Below are 16,367 nucleotides of genomic sequence, written 5' to 3' on the forward strand. Positions count from 1 at the left end.
CTCCCCAGGTCATAGGTGCCTAAGTGGAGACATAACTCCAGAAAGAATGACTAGATGTAACCAAAGCAAAAACAATGCCGAGTTGTGGATATGATTGGTGATGGAGGTAAAGTCTGATGCTGTAAAGAACCTGGAATGTTAGGTCCATGAATCAAGGTACAGTGGAAGTGGTCAGACAGGAGATGGTAAGAGTGAACGTTGACATTTTAGAAATCAGTGAACTAAAATGGACTAGAACAGGCGAATTTAATTAAGATGACTATTTTATCTACTACTGTGGGCAAGAATCCCTTAGAAGAAATGCAGTAGCCCTCGTAGTCAACAGAAGAGTCTGAAATGCAGTACTTGGGTGCAGTCTCAAACGCGACAGAATGATCTCTGCTCATTTCCAAGGCAAACCATTCAGTATCACAGTAATTCAAGTCTATGCCCTAAACAGCAATGCCGAAGAAGCTGAAGTTAAACAGTTCTATGAAGACTTATAAGACCTTCTAGAAATAACAGCAAAAAAATATGTCCTTTTCATCATAGGGGACTGGAATGCAGAAGTAGGAAGTCAAGAGATAACTGGAGTAACAGGCACGTTTGACCATGGAGTACAGAGTGAAGCAGGGCAAAGGCTAACAATTTTGCCAAGAGAAAGCACTGGTCATAGCAAATACCCTCTTCCAACAACACAAGAGAAGACTCTACACATGGACATGGTCATGTGGTCAATACAAAAATCAGATTGATTATATTCTTTGCAGCCAAAGATGGAGAAGCTCTGTACAGTCAGCAAAAACAAAATCGGGAGCTGTCTGTGACTCAGATCATGAACTCCTTGCAAAATCCAAACTTAAACTGAAGAAAGTAGGGAAAACCATTGGACCATTCAGGTATGACCTAAATCAAATCCCTTAAGATTATACAGTGAAAGTGACAAATAGATTCAAAAGATTAAATCTGACAGACAGAGTGCCTGATGAACTATGGACAGAGGTTCTTGACATTGTATAGGAGGTGGTGATCAAAACCATCCCTGAGAAAAAGAAATGCAAAAAGGCAAAATGGTTGTCTGAGGAGGCCTTACAAATAGCAGAGAAAAGAAGAGAAGGAAAAGGCAAAGGATAAAAAGAAAGATATACCCATCTGAATGCAGAGTTCCAAAGAATAGCACAGAGAGATAAGAAAGCCTTCCTCAATGATCCATGCAAAGAAATAGAGGAAAACAACAGAATGGAAAGACTAAAGATCTCTTCAAGAACATCAGAGATACCAAGGGAACATTTCATGCAAAGATGGGCTCAATAAAGGACAGAAATGGTGTGACCCTAAAAGAAGCAGAAGATATTAAGAAGAGGTGGCAAGAATGCACAGAGGAACTATACAAAAAAAGATCATCATGACCCAGACAGCCACGATGATGTGATCACCTGCCTAAAGCCATTTATCCTGGAATGCGAAGTCAAGTGGGCCTTAGAAAACATCACTATGAACAAAGCTAGTGGAGGTGATGGAATTCCAGCTGAGCTACTTCAAATCCCAAAAGGTGATGCTGTAAAAGTGCTGCACTCAATATGCCAGTAAATTTGGAAAACTCAGCAGTGACCACAGGACTAGAAAAGGTCAGTTTCATTCCAGTCCCAAAGAAAGGCAACGCCAAAGAATGCTCAAACTACCACACAATGGCACTCATCTCACACACTAGCAAAGTAATGCTCAAAATTCTCCAAGCCAGGCTTCAACTGTACGTGAACCAAAAACTTCCAGAGGTTCAAGCTGAATTTAGACAAGGCAGAGGAACCAGAGGTCAAATTGCCAACTTCATAGAAAAAGCAAGGAATTCCAGAAAAACATCTATTTCTGCTTTATTGACTATGCCAAAGCCTTTGACTTTGTGGATCACAACAAACTGTGGAAGATTCTGAAAGAGATGTGAGTATGAGACCACCTGACCTGCCTCCTGAGAAATCTGTATGCAGGTCAAGAAGCAACAGTTAGAACTGGACATGGAACAGCAGACTGTTTCCAAATTGGGAAAGGGGTACGTCACCCTGCTTATTTAACTTATATGCAGAGTGTGCTGGGAAGGATAACTCACAAGCTGGGATCAAGATTGCTGGGAGAAATATCAGTAACCTCAAATATGGCAGAAAATGTAGAGGAATTAAAGAGCATCTTGATGAAGGTGAATGAGGAGAGTGAAGAAGTTGGCTTAAAGCTCAATGTTCAAAAAACTAAGATCGTGACATCTGGTGCCATCACTTCAGGGCAAATAGATGGGGGGAACAATGGAAACAGTGACAGGCTTTATTTTCTTGGGCTCCAAAATCACTGCAGATGATGACTGCATTCATGAAATGAAAAGATGCTTGCTCCTTGGAAGAAAAGCTATGACGAACTTAGACAGCATACTAAAAAGCAGAGACATTACTTTGCTGACAAAGTCCATCTAGTCAAAGCTATGGTTTTTACAGCAGGCATGTGTGGATGTGAGAGTTGGACTATAAAGAAAGCTGAGTGCTGAAGAATTGATGCTTTTGAACTGTGGTGTTGGAGAAGACTCTTGAGAGTCCTTTGGACAGCAAGGAGATCAAACCAGTCAGTCCTAATGGAAATCAACCCTGAATACTCATTGGAAGGACTGATGCTGAAGCTCCAGTACGTAGGCCACCTGATGCAAAGAACTAACTCATTTGAAAAAACTATGATGCTGGGAAAGTCTGAAGGCAGGAAGAAAAGGGGACAACAGAGGATGAGATGGTTGGATGGCGTCACCAACTTAATGGACATGAGTTTGAGTAAGCTCCAAAAGTTGGTTTTGGACATGGAAGACTGGTGTGCTATAGTCCATGGGGTCGCAAAGAGTTGGAAAAGACTGAGTGACTTTACTGAACTGATTTTTTTAGAAGAGTGACATAGACTTATGTAGCCCCCAAAACTTAAATTATTTACAACCTAGCCCTTTACAAAAAGTTAGTTGATTCTGCCATAAAGGAATGTCTGGGGCATAGTTGGTGTTTAATTAAAAAAATAGTTGAATGAATTCTAACACAAATAAGTTTTAAATGAGATATTTACAGGCTTTGAAGAGATAATGACTTACCAGAAAAAATTGCAAGTGTTTTCCTAGGAAATGACCTTGGAGCTGAGTTGAAGGAGTTTCTCTCCAGATGAGATAGGAAGAGGCATCTGATAAATGAGATAAAGAGATACAGGTAGAGCAAAGAAGAGCGAAGGCCCTGAACCTGTGAAAGGGCACAGGATGTTCAGAAAGCAGAGGGAATTTGAATTTAGGTGGAATGTAATTTGCATAGAGGAAATGAGCTTGGAGGAAGTTGGGAGCTGTTTTGTGACTGACTGTATCTTGCTAAGCAGTTTTGTTCCTTTGAAGACCTTGGAAAGGCATTAGAAGTTTGTAGTTTGTGAAGTCATAGGGTCAAATATATATTCTAAGAAGCTAATTTCTAGCAATGAGAGGATATTGATTGACTCTAGCAACGAGTGAAGGAGATCTTGGCTTAGAATGTGGTTAGGACACTTTCTTTGGTCTATTGAATGAAAGTATTGGTGGTGAGGATGGACAGGAGGGACTAAAATCAGAAAAAAATTAGAATTAATGAGTGACAGATAATTACAACTAAGAAATACTCCTGCCATCACTGCCTCTTTTTGCAGAAAGGAAACGAAGAGAGCATTTATTGGTGGTTCCTAAATTAAATGTTATTTTTGTTGCTCTTACATTTTATCATACCTTTGTATTTTCACTTGGATTAGTTTGTGTTACATATTTTTTTAAATGGGGAAGTAAAATTACCAGTTTTTTGGACATGGGAATAATCTAGATGAAAATGATGGACTGATCTCTTGAATAGGCTTTGGAGTTGAAAATATGGCAACAGCAATGGACGAGGACCTGGAAGAGGAGCTGGACGAAAAGGACGAGAAGCCCGTGATGTGCCCCCCAGGCATGCACAAGTGGAAGCTGGAGCAGTGCATGGTGTGCACCGTGTGCGGAGACTGCACGGGCTACGGGGCCAGCTGCGTTAGCAGCGGGCGTCCCGACAGAGTCCCTGGGGGGTAAGAGCACGTGTGAGGCTTGAGAGAGAATGACAGGACCAAATATGCCAGACCCTTTTTCACAGTTACGCTAGAGTGTGTTCTGTTGTGTTGTTTCTTACAAAGTGTATTGGCATACACCTACAATTCTATTTATTTTCTATTGTAATAATTTCTAAGTCATTCTTATTTAAGGTGCTTCTCTTTCATTTAATTTGTTTAAACCTTTATGATTTTCCCCCCTAAAGCCCTCAGTTCATTTTATTACTTAAATTTTTATTTCACACAAAAAAATTTTTTTTTTCATTTATTTTTATTAGTTGGAGGCTAATTACTTCACAACATTGCAGTGGGTTTTGTCATACATTGACATGAATCAGCCATGGAGTTACATGTGTTCCCCATCCCGATCCTCCCTCCCACCTCCCTCTCCACCTGATTCCTCTGGGTCTTCCCAGTGTACCAGGCCCGAGCACTTGTCTCATGCATCCCACCTGGGCTGGTGATCTGTTTCACTATAGATAATATACATGCTGTTCTTTCGAAACATCCCACCCTCGCCTTCTCCCACAGAGTCCAAAAGTCTGTTCTGTACATCTGTGTCTCTTTTTCTGTTTTGCATATAGGGTTATCGTTACCATCTTTCTAAATTCCATATATATGTGTTAGTATACTGTAATGGTCTTTATCTTTCTGGCTTACTTCACTCTGTATAATAGGCTCCAGTTTCACCCATCTCATTAGAACTGATTCAAATGAATTCTTTTTAATGGCTGAGTAATATTCCATAGTGTATATGTACCATAGCTTCCTTATCCATTTGTCTGCTGATGGGCATCTAGGTTGCTTCCATGTCCTGGCTATGATAAACAGTGCTGCGATGAACATTGGGGTGCATGTGTCTCTTTCAGATCTGGTTTCCTCAGTGTGTATGCCTAGAAGTGGGATTGCTGGGTCATATGGCAGTCCTATTTCCAGTTTTTTAAGAAATCTCCACACTGTTTTCCATAGTAATTTCACAAAATTTATGTAGGTTTTTGTATATTGATGAATCTGTTTCTGTGGAGTATATCCCCAGGACTATTATTGCTTGTTTAAAAAGTATTGGTTTTTGTTTTGTTTTTGATGGTCATTTTTGTTTTGTTTTAAGTAATTTATTTTAATTGGAAGCTAATTACAATATTGTGATGGTTTTTGCCATACATTGACATGAATCAGCCATGGGTGTACATGTGACCCACCATCCTGAAGCCCCCTCCCACCTTCCTCCCCACCCCATCATTCTGGGTTATACCAGAGCACCAGCTTTGAGTGCCTGCTTCATTCATCAAACTTGCACTGGTTATGTTTTACATATGACAATATACACGTTTCAATGCTTTTCTCTCGTAGTATTCCGACCGTTGCCTTCTCCCACAGAGTCCAAAGTCTGTTCTTTACATCTGTGTCTCTTTTGCTGTCTCGCATACAGGGTCATCGTTACCATCTTTCTAAATTCCATATATATGCATTAATATACTGTATTGGTGTTTCTCTTTCTGACTTACTTCACTCTGTTTAATAGGCTCCAGTTTCATCCACCTCATTAGAACTGACTCAGATGCATTATTTTTCATAGCTGAGCAATATTCCATTGTGTATATGTACCACAACTTCCTTATCCATTCATCTGCCAGTGGACATCTAGGTGGCTTCCATGTCCTAGCTGTTGTAAACAGTGCTGCAATGAACACTGGGGTTCATGTGTCTCTTTCAGTTCTGATTACCTTGCTGGTTGTTTCTTTAAAAAGATGAATGGTTTCTGTTTTCACTAATAGCAGAAGAAGGCACACTTTTGAAGTACTGCCATAGTGTCAGATAATTCTTTAATGTTGTCAGCTCAGTGGGTGTGAAATGATACCACATCATTATTTTCATTTATATTTCCATGACTCATATCTTTCCTGGCTTTTTAAATATAATCTTCTGTGAGTTTTTTCTTTAAAATCTTTGCCTGTGTTAACAATTGGAAGGTGTTCTCTGAATAGTCTTAGTATTAACCATTTTCTGTTTTCTCTGCAAATAGTGTTTCCTAATTTACTGACGATCATTTAGCTAAATTAGTCTATATTATTCAGAAGCACTTAACATTTTTTATAAGCAAATATTTATGTCTTTGAAATTTTTGAATTTATCTAGACTAGAAAGATGTCTCAGTTTCTAGTTGATTATATGATACCTTAAATATTCTTCTAAAACCTGTTTTATTTCCTTAGATTTTAATGTCCATAGAAATGGTTTTGATGTGGGGTAGATATCCAACTTTATTTTCTTACAGGTTATATAGTCAGTTGTACAGTCATTACATTTGAATTGGCTACTAGATTTATCATTTATTATATTCCCTTATATATCGCAACCTATTTTCTCGGACTTCCAATGTTTATCGATCCAGTCTTATGCTAATATTATGTGGTTTATATTTTGTATAGTAAGGTTAGCTCCTCTCAGTGTCTTTTTTATCATTTGGGGGCTATTCTTAGGTGATTAATTAAAATATAACTTTAATTGACGTCATCACCGACTCAATGGACATGAGTTTGGCTAAACTCCGGGAGTTGGTGATGGACAGGGAGGCCTGGCGCTGCGGTCCGCGGGGTTGCAAAGAGTCGGACATGACTAAGCAACTGAACTGAACTGATTAGTTTTAGAATTGATTTTTATGGTATTAAATAATTCCATTCAGTAACATGATGTGTTTTTCTACTTATTCAGATTTTGTTTATTTTAGTTGGAGTATAGTTGATTTATAACGTTTTGTGAGTTTCGTTTGTACAGCAGAGTCAATCTGTTACACACATATCCACTCCTTTGGTTCTCTTTTCATATAGGCTTTTAGAGTATTGAGTAGAGTTCCCTATACAATAGGTCCTTATTTGGTGGTTATGTTTTATATGTAGTAGTATGTATGTGTCAATCCCAATCTTCTGATTTATCCCTCTTCTCCTTACCCCCCAATAAGTTTATTTTCTGTATCTGTAATTCTGTTTCTGTTTTGTAGATAAGTTCATTTGTAGCCTTTTTTTATATTCCACATAAAATTGATATCATACATGTATCTTTCTCTGACTTAAACTATTATTTTAAAACAGGTCATGAATTTCTTTAATGCATGGGTCCGTGCCTTCATTTGTAGTCTTTTTCTAAGACTTCTTTATGGTCAAATATCTATTAATTTGTGTTGAATATGAGTTTTTTCTATGTGGAAATATCAAAGATCATACTGAATACTCAATTAGTGGTATGTAGTTTTCTTTTTAATTAATAAACTATTCCAACTTTAGAAGTTCTAGGAACTGTCACTTCTAAAGTTGCATTATGCTTGTTATAGTTACCCTTTTTATTCTTGTTGGGTTCCCCCCGCCCCTGCCCTGGATTCTGTTGTATTATCATTTTAAAGTTATTATGTGGATTTGTCAGAATCAGAATGCAGTTTTCATCTAAAATGTTGGGTAGAATTTTGAGTTGTTGTTTATAGCTAATACAGTGGGATATCCTTTGGGAGATGAAATTAATTATCATACATCTTTGTATTATGATAGATCTTATCTTTCTAAGATCAGATTATTTATGATAATTAGCCTTCTTTGGGAAGTAGGGGGAATCTTTTGAAGAAAAACTCAGAGTGAGACTAGCCACTTCTTGGTCTCTGGCTTCCTTATTTGACGCCTTGTTAGTACTTAGGTGCTTCTTCCCAAATAATGTCTGGATTTCCTATATTTCTGGGTTTATAACTTGGCCTAACATGTATTCTTGCCTGGAGAATCCCATGGTTGGAGGAGCCTGTTAGGCTACAGTCCACGGGGTCGCAAAGAGTCGGACACGACTGAGCGACTTCACTTCTTCTTCTTAACATAGTTAATTAGATCATATGTGTATAATAGACTGTTTCTTTTAGGCTGTTGGAATATTACAATTTTTTAAGAATAAATTTTCTTTGCATTTTTAGCCTGTGTTAAAAAATATTTAATATTTCTTCTAAAAAATTGTATGTTTGGGTCTGTTTACTCTACTTAAACCCCTAACTTGTTTATTTTAAAATTTAATTTGGATAAAAGAAAGATTCTGTGTTGTTTTTTTTTTTTTAATTGGGATTGAAATTTAGTTTTCTGGATTTCTCCCGAGCTATATTTCCATTTAAAATTAAGTGTTCCCAATCTCTGAACTTAAGCAGTTGATGAATATCATAAATTAATTTCTGAATTCTTTGGCCCTTCTTGAAGTTAGTTCTTATTCTTTATATACTTTTTCCCAGAGATATACTGTCAGTTTCCAATAATTTTTTGTAGATTTAAATGGACAGTGTCTAACCACACACAGTAATTTCTTTATTAGTGAAGCGGAAATAAATACGTGAATAAAGTCAGCCTAGGAATAAACATGCAGAAAACTGCTATTACAAATGACTTCAAATACTACAAAATATGTGTAATGTTTGTGAAAGGAGGGAATGGGAGATGATGGCATGTAAAGGAAAGGAAGGGGTAAGGAGACAGAATGCATGAAGCTGGCAGGCTGAGATCACTCCCTGAATGCTGCCCACACCTCCTGTAACTTGTCTGGGAGATAGCAATATTGTTTATTTGCTCTCCATTTAGTACTAAAGCTGCTGGCGCCTCACTATGAAAACTTCCAAAAGACTGTTAATAGAAGCTTTGAAGACAGCAGAATCCGTTTGTATTTTCTGTAGAAACATATTCATTATGCCTATTAGATGTTTTTAGTATCGATTCATACCTTTTAATTACTCATCTATTCATACCTTTTCTTTAAAATTGACAAATTCTGGTCTTCTGAAGGGGTGATTGCATTGCAGACTCATTTAAGCTAATCTTAAAAATGCAGAAAAGATGTTATGGAGTTTTAAGGAAAGAGAAGGACTCCAGCTAATAATTAATTTATTTGTTTTTAGGATCTGTGGTTGTGGTTCTGGAGAATCTGGCTGTGCTGTATGTGGGTGTTGCAAGGCTTGTGCAAGAGAATTGGATGGTCAAGAGGCAAGACAAAGAGGAATTCTTGACGCAGTGAAAGAGATGATACCTTTAGATCTTCTGTTAGGTAGTAATTCTGATAGTTTAAACGATTCCTTGTAGACATGTTAAAAAACTAAGGTAATAGTTGATTATGTGATACTGCTTGTTTGGTAACTGACAATTTGTCATTGATTAAGGGATGAGTTGCTTTTTTGCTAAAATTCTTGCAGTAAAAATCATTTGTGTTTTAGACAATGTTTTTGTTAGCTTATTCTCTTGAATTTCATTTAATTCTGTCATATCTATTATAAAACTAATTGATTGATTGTCATCATCCAGCTGTCCCAGTGCCTGGGGTTAACATTGAAGAACACCTTCAGTTACGCCAAGAAGAAAAACGGCAACGTGTAATCAGGAGACACAGACTGGATGAAGGAAGAGGTAAGATGTAGCTGCAGAGAAAATATGTATGAAAATCTATTTTCTTACACTGAGACGACTTAGAAGTTTATAACATAGGCTGATTTGGTAAGAAATTAAAATTAGTAACATTCTAGTAACTTGTGAAAGTGATGTGAAAATATTTTGGTTTTTACAGGTGTGCTAATACATACATTTATTTCAGTAGTGTGTCTACGGCATAAGTCAGCCATGTTAAGAATTGCGCCATATGACAGGCATCAAAAACTATTATCAATGGCAACCTTCAGGAAAAAAAAAAATTCTAGGAACTCTCCTTCACTCACATTTAGATGCATCTACTTAACTATGAATGCCAAATTAGTATTTTAAGTTCTGCTTTCTTACTCATTTACAATCATTATCATTTGGACATGGTCTTACCACTCTTCCTTCCAGTTAGTGTATAACCATGCTTTTATGTATCTTTCTGGAAAAAAGGTTATTCTCGTTATGTACAAGAAGGGTAAGTTAGAGGGTCTGCAGGTTTTAATTGCAAAGATAGATATATTATTTATTTTTTCCCTGTTGTTCTTGACCATTTCTCAGCCTGAAAAATACGTTTAACAGTGATTATAAATATTTTAGTATATATCCAACAAGCAGAGATAGATATAAGTATTACTGAAGTTATTGTTGTCCAATAGATTCTTTTCTTTGCAGAATTAAGACATATTGTTATGAAGGTCTGTGATTTTGTTTCTCTGCTAGGTAAAATCTTAATTAGAAATATTTAGTGATATTGTATATTTTAATATTTATTAAAATGGCATGCTCTTTGATACAGGAGATAAAACCGTATTTTACTCATTGAACCATCATTACAGACCTTTTAGGCTTTCCATTTTTATAATATAAAAGGGGGTAAGTATAAAATGTGTAGCACACATAGTAAATTCTTTTTATTGAAAACTCAGGTCATAAAACATCTGCTTAGAACTTGAAAATTGTTCTTTATAGTGTCTAATAAGCAATGTTGAGGAATTGATACAGTGAATATTTGTTGTTAGTTTGGCTTTGTTTACATAAAGTCATTGCCTTTAAATGATATTTTAATGAGACAAATGTAAATATATACTGTTATTTACATTATATAAATGTATGGGAAAATTGCATATTAAATGTTTTGTAGAGAATGCAGTAAAATTTAAGTTCTGATGCATGAATTAAGTAATAATTCCTTTTATATTGATAGTGTGATTTACTCAAGGTTAAGTATCGTGATGGATTTACCACCTGTTTTTTCTTTTTTTGGAGATGTTAGGTTGAATCATACAAAATCACCTACAAAACCCCCGCTTGGCTATGTTTCAACCTAAGTATAGCAAATCCTTATGATGACATTTAATTACTTGCCTAATGTGTATCTTAGTAATTTTTTACCTTCCTCTGTCAAAATATATTCTCTTGGTACAGTATATTTCTGTATATCAGAAGCAATAAAAGAATATTGACTATGCACTGGTTATTCAACAAAACTTTGTGATTGCAGAATATTCTTTTGCATATATTTAAAAATGTATCATGGACCTTTAAAACATATACTCTAACCCTTTCAAGTTTAAAAAAACTCCTTTATTAAATATTTATGGAAATTAGATTATTCTGTCTGTTTCAACAAGCTTTCCAGGTGATTCTGAGGGTGCCGGAATATGAGAACCGCTACTCTAGGGTGGTAATGTTCAAAATTTGTTCCATGGACCTTCACCCTCAGAATCACCTGGGCCTCATGCTTTCTGCCTGCCTGAGGGTCTTCAATACAGATTTGAGTCACATATACAGCATTCTAGAATTTCTGTTTGGCACATTGCTAGTGAGGATTGTTAGTCTTGTTTTGTCCTCGTGAGGAACAGGAACGTCAAATAAATTTTTAGTGTTCCAACTGCCACACATATATAGTTGTCAGCAGCCCGCATCACTGCCCCCCGCCCCCCACAACCTCGGCTTCTACTTGATGCTTTTTAGATAACTAAAAGCAGTCTCTTGTGTAATTAGGCTTGTTAGTAGTTGGCTTTACCTGTGTTTAAATTTCAGGCTTTTGGGATTAGATTAAGTTAAATTATCTTACTTGATTTATCTGTCTCATCCTACTTACCAAGTTTTTGTTAGCTGTTTTGAAGTTGATCAAAATTTTTGGAGCTAGCTCTAGTATTAAAGCCTTACTCATTAACCTCAGGCCTGTTGATGTGGTTTAGCTGCTATTTATGACACAAACTCTTCTGTTGCTATTGAAACCCCCAAGAGCAGTGTGGTCACTACTTTTTGATAAAGTTGGAACTTTATCTTTGTTTTTATGCTGTTATTCTTCCAGGTAATACTTTTCTTGCATATATATTCTTAGGTACTGATAGTATTCATTTACAGATTTTATTCCAGTAGTGTTTGTGATAATTTTGAGTTTGTGTTTTAGATGAGACAGAACAGAGTTGATTGATATATGTCTCTGAGACTGGTTTAACAAGTAGAGTGCTTGTTCAGTTTGATTTTTAGCAGAACTCTTAAGTCATCAGGTCTCCTGGGTGATTATATCAGTGCTCTTATCATTATATTCCTTCTCAGCACTCTGTTGGAAGGAAAGCTATGCTCAAATAATGCTGTCTACCTTTCCTTCTCCCCACCCCACCAAATGTCAAATCAAAGTTTCATAACTGTGAACTGTTGATAAACATGTTACGTCCTTTGCCTGGGACAGTCCCATTTTATGCCTCCCGTTTGCCTGGGACAGTCCTGTTTTATGCGTACAGTCTGGACATATTACTTAAATGCCATCTTTTGCTCTCAGTCGAGAGTCTCATTTGAGTAATACGTTTTATAATTAGCCTAGCTGTATTGCATGGTGGTTGAGAGTATAGGTTCTGAAGTTAGACTTTGGTTCATATTCTGGCTTCTTAACTTTTACTTGGAGTATAACCACTCTGAATCTGTTTCCTTACCTTTAAAATGAGTATTCATGTCAATGTATGGCAAAAACCACTACAATATTGTAAAGTAATTAGCCTCCAACTAATAAAAATAAATGGAAAAAAAAAACAAAAAAAATAAAATGAGGATTGCAACTGTACTTACTTAAGTAAGGACAAGGATTAAGTGATATGCATGAAAATACCTGACATATTTACTCAGCCCTAGGTAAACATTTGCTGGTGGTGATGATGGTGATGATGAGGGTGCTAGTGATGGTGGTGGGCTATTTAATAAACTACTGTTCTCTTTGGATTTGATTCTTTTCCTGCTCTGGCTTCTACTTGGTTGCTTTCCTCGCAACTTGGGATGCTCATCACAAATTTTGATTATTATTAACAAAACCCACTACATCTGCTATAAAATAAAGTGATTCCATTTTGATAAGGAAAAAAATCAGTTTCCCATGCTTACAAATTAGAATGTCAAAATAAATGTGTTATAGTCTCTCCAGTTTCAAGGGGGTTGAGAAGTCATTGCTATTGACTTGTAAGCCTCAAAAGCCATTGTTTTCTTGATCTGACCTATTGAATCCAGTATCAGCTGATCTAATACTATGCACATTAGAGTCCCTTTTAAAATCAAAATATTATATGACACACCTAGAAAACATGAGTAAGGAAAAACATCAGTGTAAATTTTCATCCAAAGATAACTGCCTTAGAATCTTGGTATACTTCTTGAAGTTTTTCTCTCCCTATATTTTTGTTTAGATATTTTGCATCATTTCACACTGTGCTGTGTATTGGTATGCTGTTTTTTCCTTAATGATTGCAGCATAAATTTTTCTGTGCCTTATTGCAATTCTATATTAAAGTATTGTAGGAGTTTAGCTTAAAGGTTTTCTAAAAACATATCCTTTAATTGAATTATTACTTTATTTCTTGGTCATCTTCTAGTCAGGTTTTATACATTTCCAGTTATAATCACTGACTGAATTTTATTTTATATATTTGCTTAATCTTACGGTATACACATTTTTAAAATTTTCTAGCAGTTTTTTTCCTTGCCTTCCCATTCTCTTTTATGAAGCAAATGAGGTTTAGCCTACCAGGTATACCTCTGTATCCTATTCCATTGAAATAGAGTCATGTGCAGATATCAACACTTATGTAAAAGTTTAGGCAGTTTACTTACAGAAGTGATACTGGGTTAAATATACAGTTGTTTGCAGCATCTTTTCCCCACTTTACAATACAGCATGAACATGTACTATATCAGTGAGCATGGACCTGCCACATTCTGTTTAATAGCTGCATAACATTTCATAATCTGTCTATACCACAGATTATTCAACTATTATTTTATTGATGGTCATCAAGATTATTTTCAGCTTTTTGTGTATTTTGCTATAATAAATATTCTTTAATTTGTAGCCATATGTAGTGGAATTTTTATTTATATAGTAGAGCTTACCAGTGATAGAATATGCGGGCCAGAGAGTGTACCTGTTTTAAATTTTAACATGTATTTCAAATAACTTTTTAAGTATTATGGGAATTTATCTTCTCAAGACTAATATATGAGTGGTGTTTTCCTCTAGCACCACCTGCCTTATATTATTTTTAATTTTTGTAAAATGTTGATGAATGACATTTTGTCATTGCTAATTTAAATAGCACAGAAGCACTTTTTTTCTTCATAAATTTTGTTTTAATGGCTTACTATTTTTCCTCTGAGAGAAGATACCATAGTTTTTTATTAATTCTTCTTCTTTTTGGATTGTTTTAAGTATTTTGTTATAATTACATGTTATTAACATTTTTGAGCTGAAATCTTTAAGAAAAATTTCAGTTTTCCTTAGGACAGATTTCAGGATATGTAATTACTGGCCCAAAAGATAATAATACTCTTAGGTTCTTAAATGGATTACCTGTAACTTTCTGAAGGGAACTCCTTACTTCCCCACCTTCAAGATTTGCTACCTGCCCCTCCAGTATGCTCAATTTTCTCTCAGCATACTGGAATAATTTCTTCTTGAGTTTTGTGTAAGCTCTTTATCAGTCATTAGACTGTAAGCTTCCTGAGTCAGAGATGGTGTCATCATATTTGTCCAAGTGTTCTAGGACCTGTGCCTGAAGTTGGTTATTTAATGTGTCTTTGTCAACTAATTGACAATATTTCATGGACTTCTCATCACTCTCTGCAGTGAGGCTTAATAGTATCAAAAGGCATTAATTATCTCTTTTGTATATTCATCTCCAAACTCGTTTCCTGCCTGATAACCTTATACTCCATCCATTTCAGCTGTTTTTTTTAATGACCGTATAGTAACATTGTTTATGTCTTCCTGCTTTTATAAATCCTCTTCCTTTTACCTGGAATGCCCTCTTCTCTTCTTTCTCTCTTGGCAAACCTTTTCTCCTTCTTTGAAACTTCTTTAGTTCACCAAGTTGATTTGATTACTTTTCATCCTTCAAGATACAGTGTGTACAGATTTCCTTTATAACATTTATCAGAACATATTGCAATTATTTGTTTCCATTCTGTCTTTCCTGGTGGACTGAAATCTGTGTCTTTGTCATTATATCTGTGATACCCAGCATCTATGACACTGAAGATAATAAAAAATCTTTGATGAATAAATGAGTGACTTAATTATGTAAGAAAAATTATTTTAGTCCGTGGGATACAGAGTATTTTAGAACCTGGTAACCTGATAGTATAAATGGTAACTTAAGTTGGGTTTGCCTGATGTACTTTCTACGTGTGATTGCTTGTAGGCCTTCTGTGTTTATGTACAGAAAGGTCTCTAAAAAGTTGAATTTATGAGAAGCTAAAGAATGATGAATATTATGGGTATGTTTTTCTGAAAGAAATAATATCTCAGGCAGACCATAGGAATTAGAAAATGGTAATACAGCTTAATATTATTGTTATTTTAATATTTGCAATTCTTTTGTGTAGTTAGAAAGTGTCTCATATACTTTTTAGAGTGATTTATATTATCTGCTTTAGTAAATCAATTGGAAAGTAGGGCAAATAGATAAGAACATGTTCATATTTGAAATGTGTCTCATTTTGTTACATTTTAAAGGTGAAGCTTAGTTTATATAATCTTAGTTTGAAAATGATTGACACTGTGTTACTGGAAAATATTTAACTCTTCTGTTAATATTAAATTAGCATATTTCTATCTATAGTAATCATAAGATATATTATTCTTGGTGTTTCATAGAATTGATGCTGCTTATGTTTTTTTCTGTATCTAGAGACATATTTAAAAATATTTTTTCTACCCATTTTTAATGTTTAATGCAGGGTATTTTGGTATTTAACATGACATTTGTCAAAGTTTATTACAGAGCAATAGTTTAAGTTTGCCCCATTGTTAGAAAAATTAGTTATAGCTAAAGATCTATAGAGAATAACAAAGAAATTTAATTTAAAATGTTGAGTGTGTATATATGTCAATTTCCTTTTCAAATACTGGTAACTCCTTAACTGTCAAATTTATTATTTCAAAATTTGTGTTTTTGATATTGCTAAAACTCACGGAAGCTGTAGTTCTGTTCTATAAGAAAATAACTAAAACTTTAAGGTATAAAGCTTTATTTTCAAGCTAAGCAGTAATGGGGAAAACAGTTTTTGAATTTTATTGAAATTAATTTGGCTATAAATTTTTTCTTATATATTATATAAGTAGAAATGACTGTGATCTTTGTCAGTACATAGTTATGTATAGTGTTATGTACATAGAGGGGCTTCAGAAAGAAATTAATGGTTAATGTTTCAAAAATGTAACTGGGTTTAGATTCCCTTCTTTATCATCAGTGTGAAATTGAGCTATCCTTGTGTCTGATTTTGTGTATGTGGTTACAGAAATCATACATAAAGTTAGATTTATGTTTTTAGAAAATAAAATACACCTTACAAAATACTATCTTTATAAAG

The 16,367-nt window shown here is 35.1% G+C and overlaps 1 protein-coding gene across 11 annotated transcripts in view; it reads left to right on the top strand.

Annotated features, from left to right (window-relative positions):
• Positions 1 to 16,367, top strand: part of MYCBP2 (MYC binding protein 2) — a 264,029-nt gene that overhangs the window by 78,160 nt on the left and 169,502 nt on the right. For all 11 annotated transcript variants that reach the window (XR_011489071.1, XM_070471540.1, XM_070471542.1 and 8 more), the window contains exons 15-17: positions 3,858 to 4,062; positions 8,993 to 9,138; positions 9,393 to 9,494. Coding sequence is in view for 10 of the 11 variants with exons in the window: in XM_070471540.1 (XP_070327641.1) it covers positions 3,858 to 4,062; positions 8,993 to 9,138; positions 9,393 to 9,494 (453 nt within the window). In the remaining variant the exon portion in view is untranslated. The remainder of the gene's footprint in view (positions 1 to 3,857; positions 4,063 to 8,992; positions 9,139 to 9,392; positions 9,495 to 16,367) is intronic.

This window comes from Odocoileus virginianus, chromosome 8 (assembly GCF_023699985.2).
Source record: "Odocoileus virginianus isolate 20LAN1187 ecotype Illinois chromosome 8, Ovbor_1.2, whole genome shotgun sequence".
Taxonomy (NCBI): Eukaryota; Metazoa; Chordata; class Mammalia; order Artiodactyla; family Cervidae; genus Odocoileus; species Odocoileus virginianus.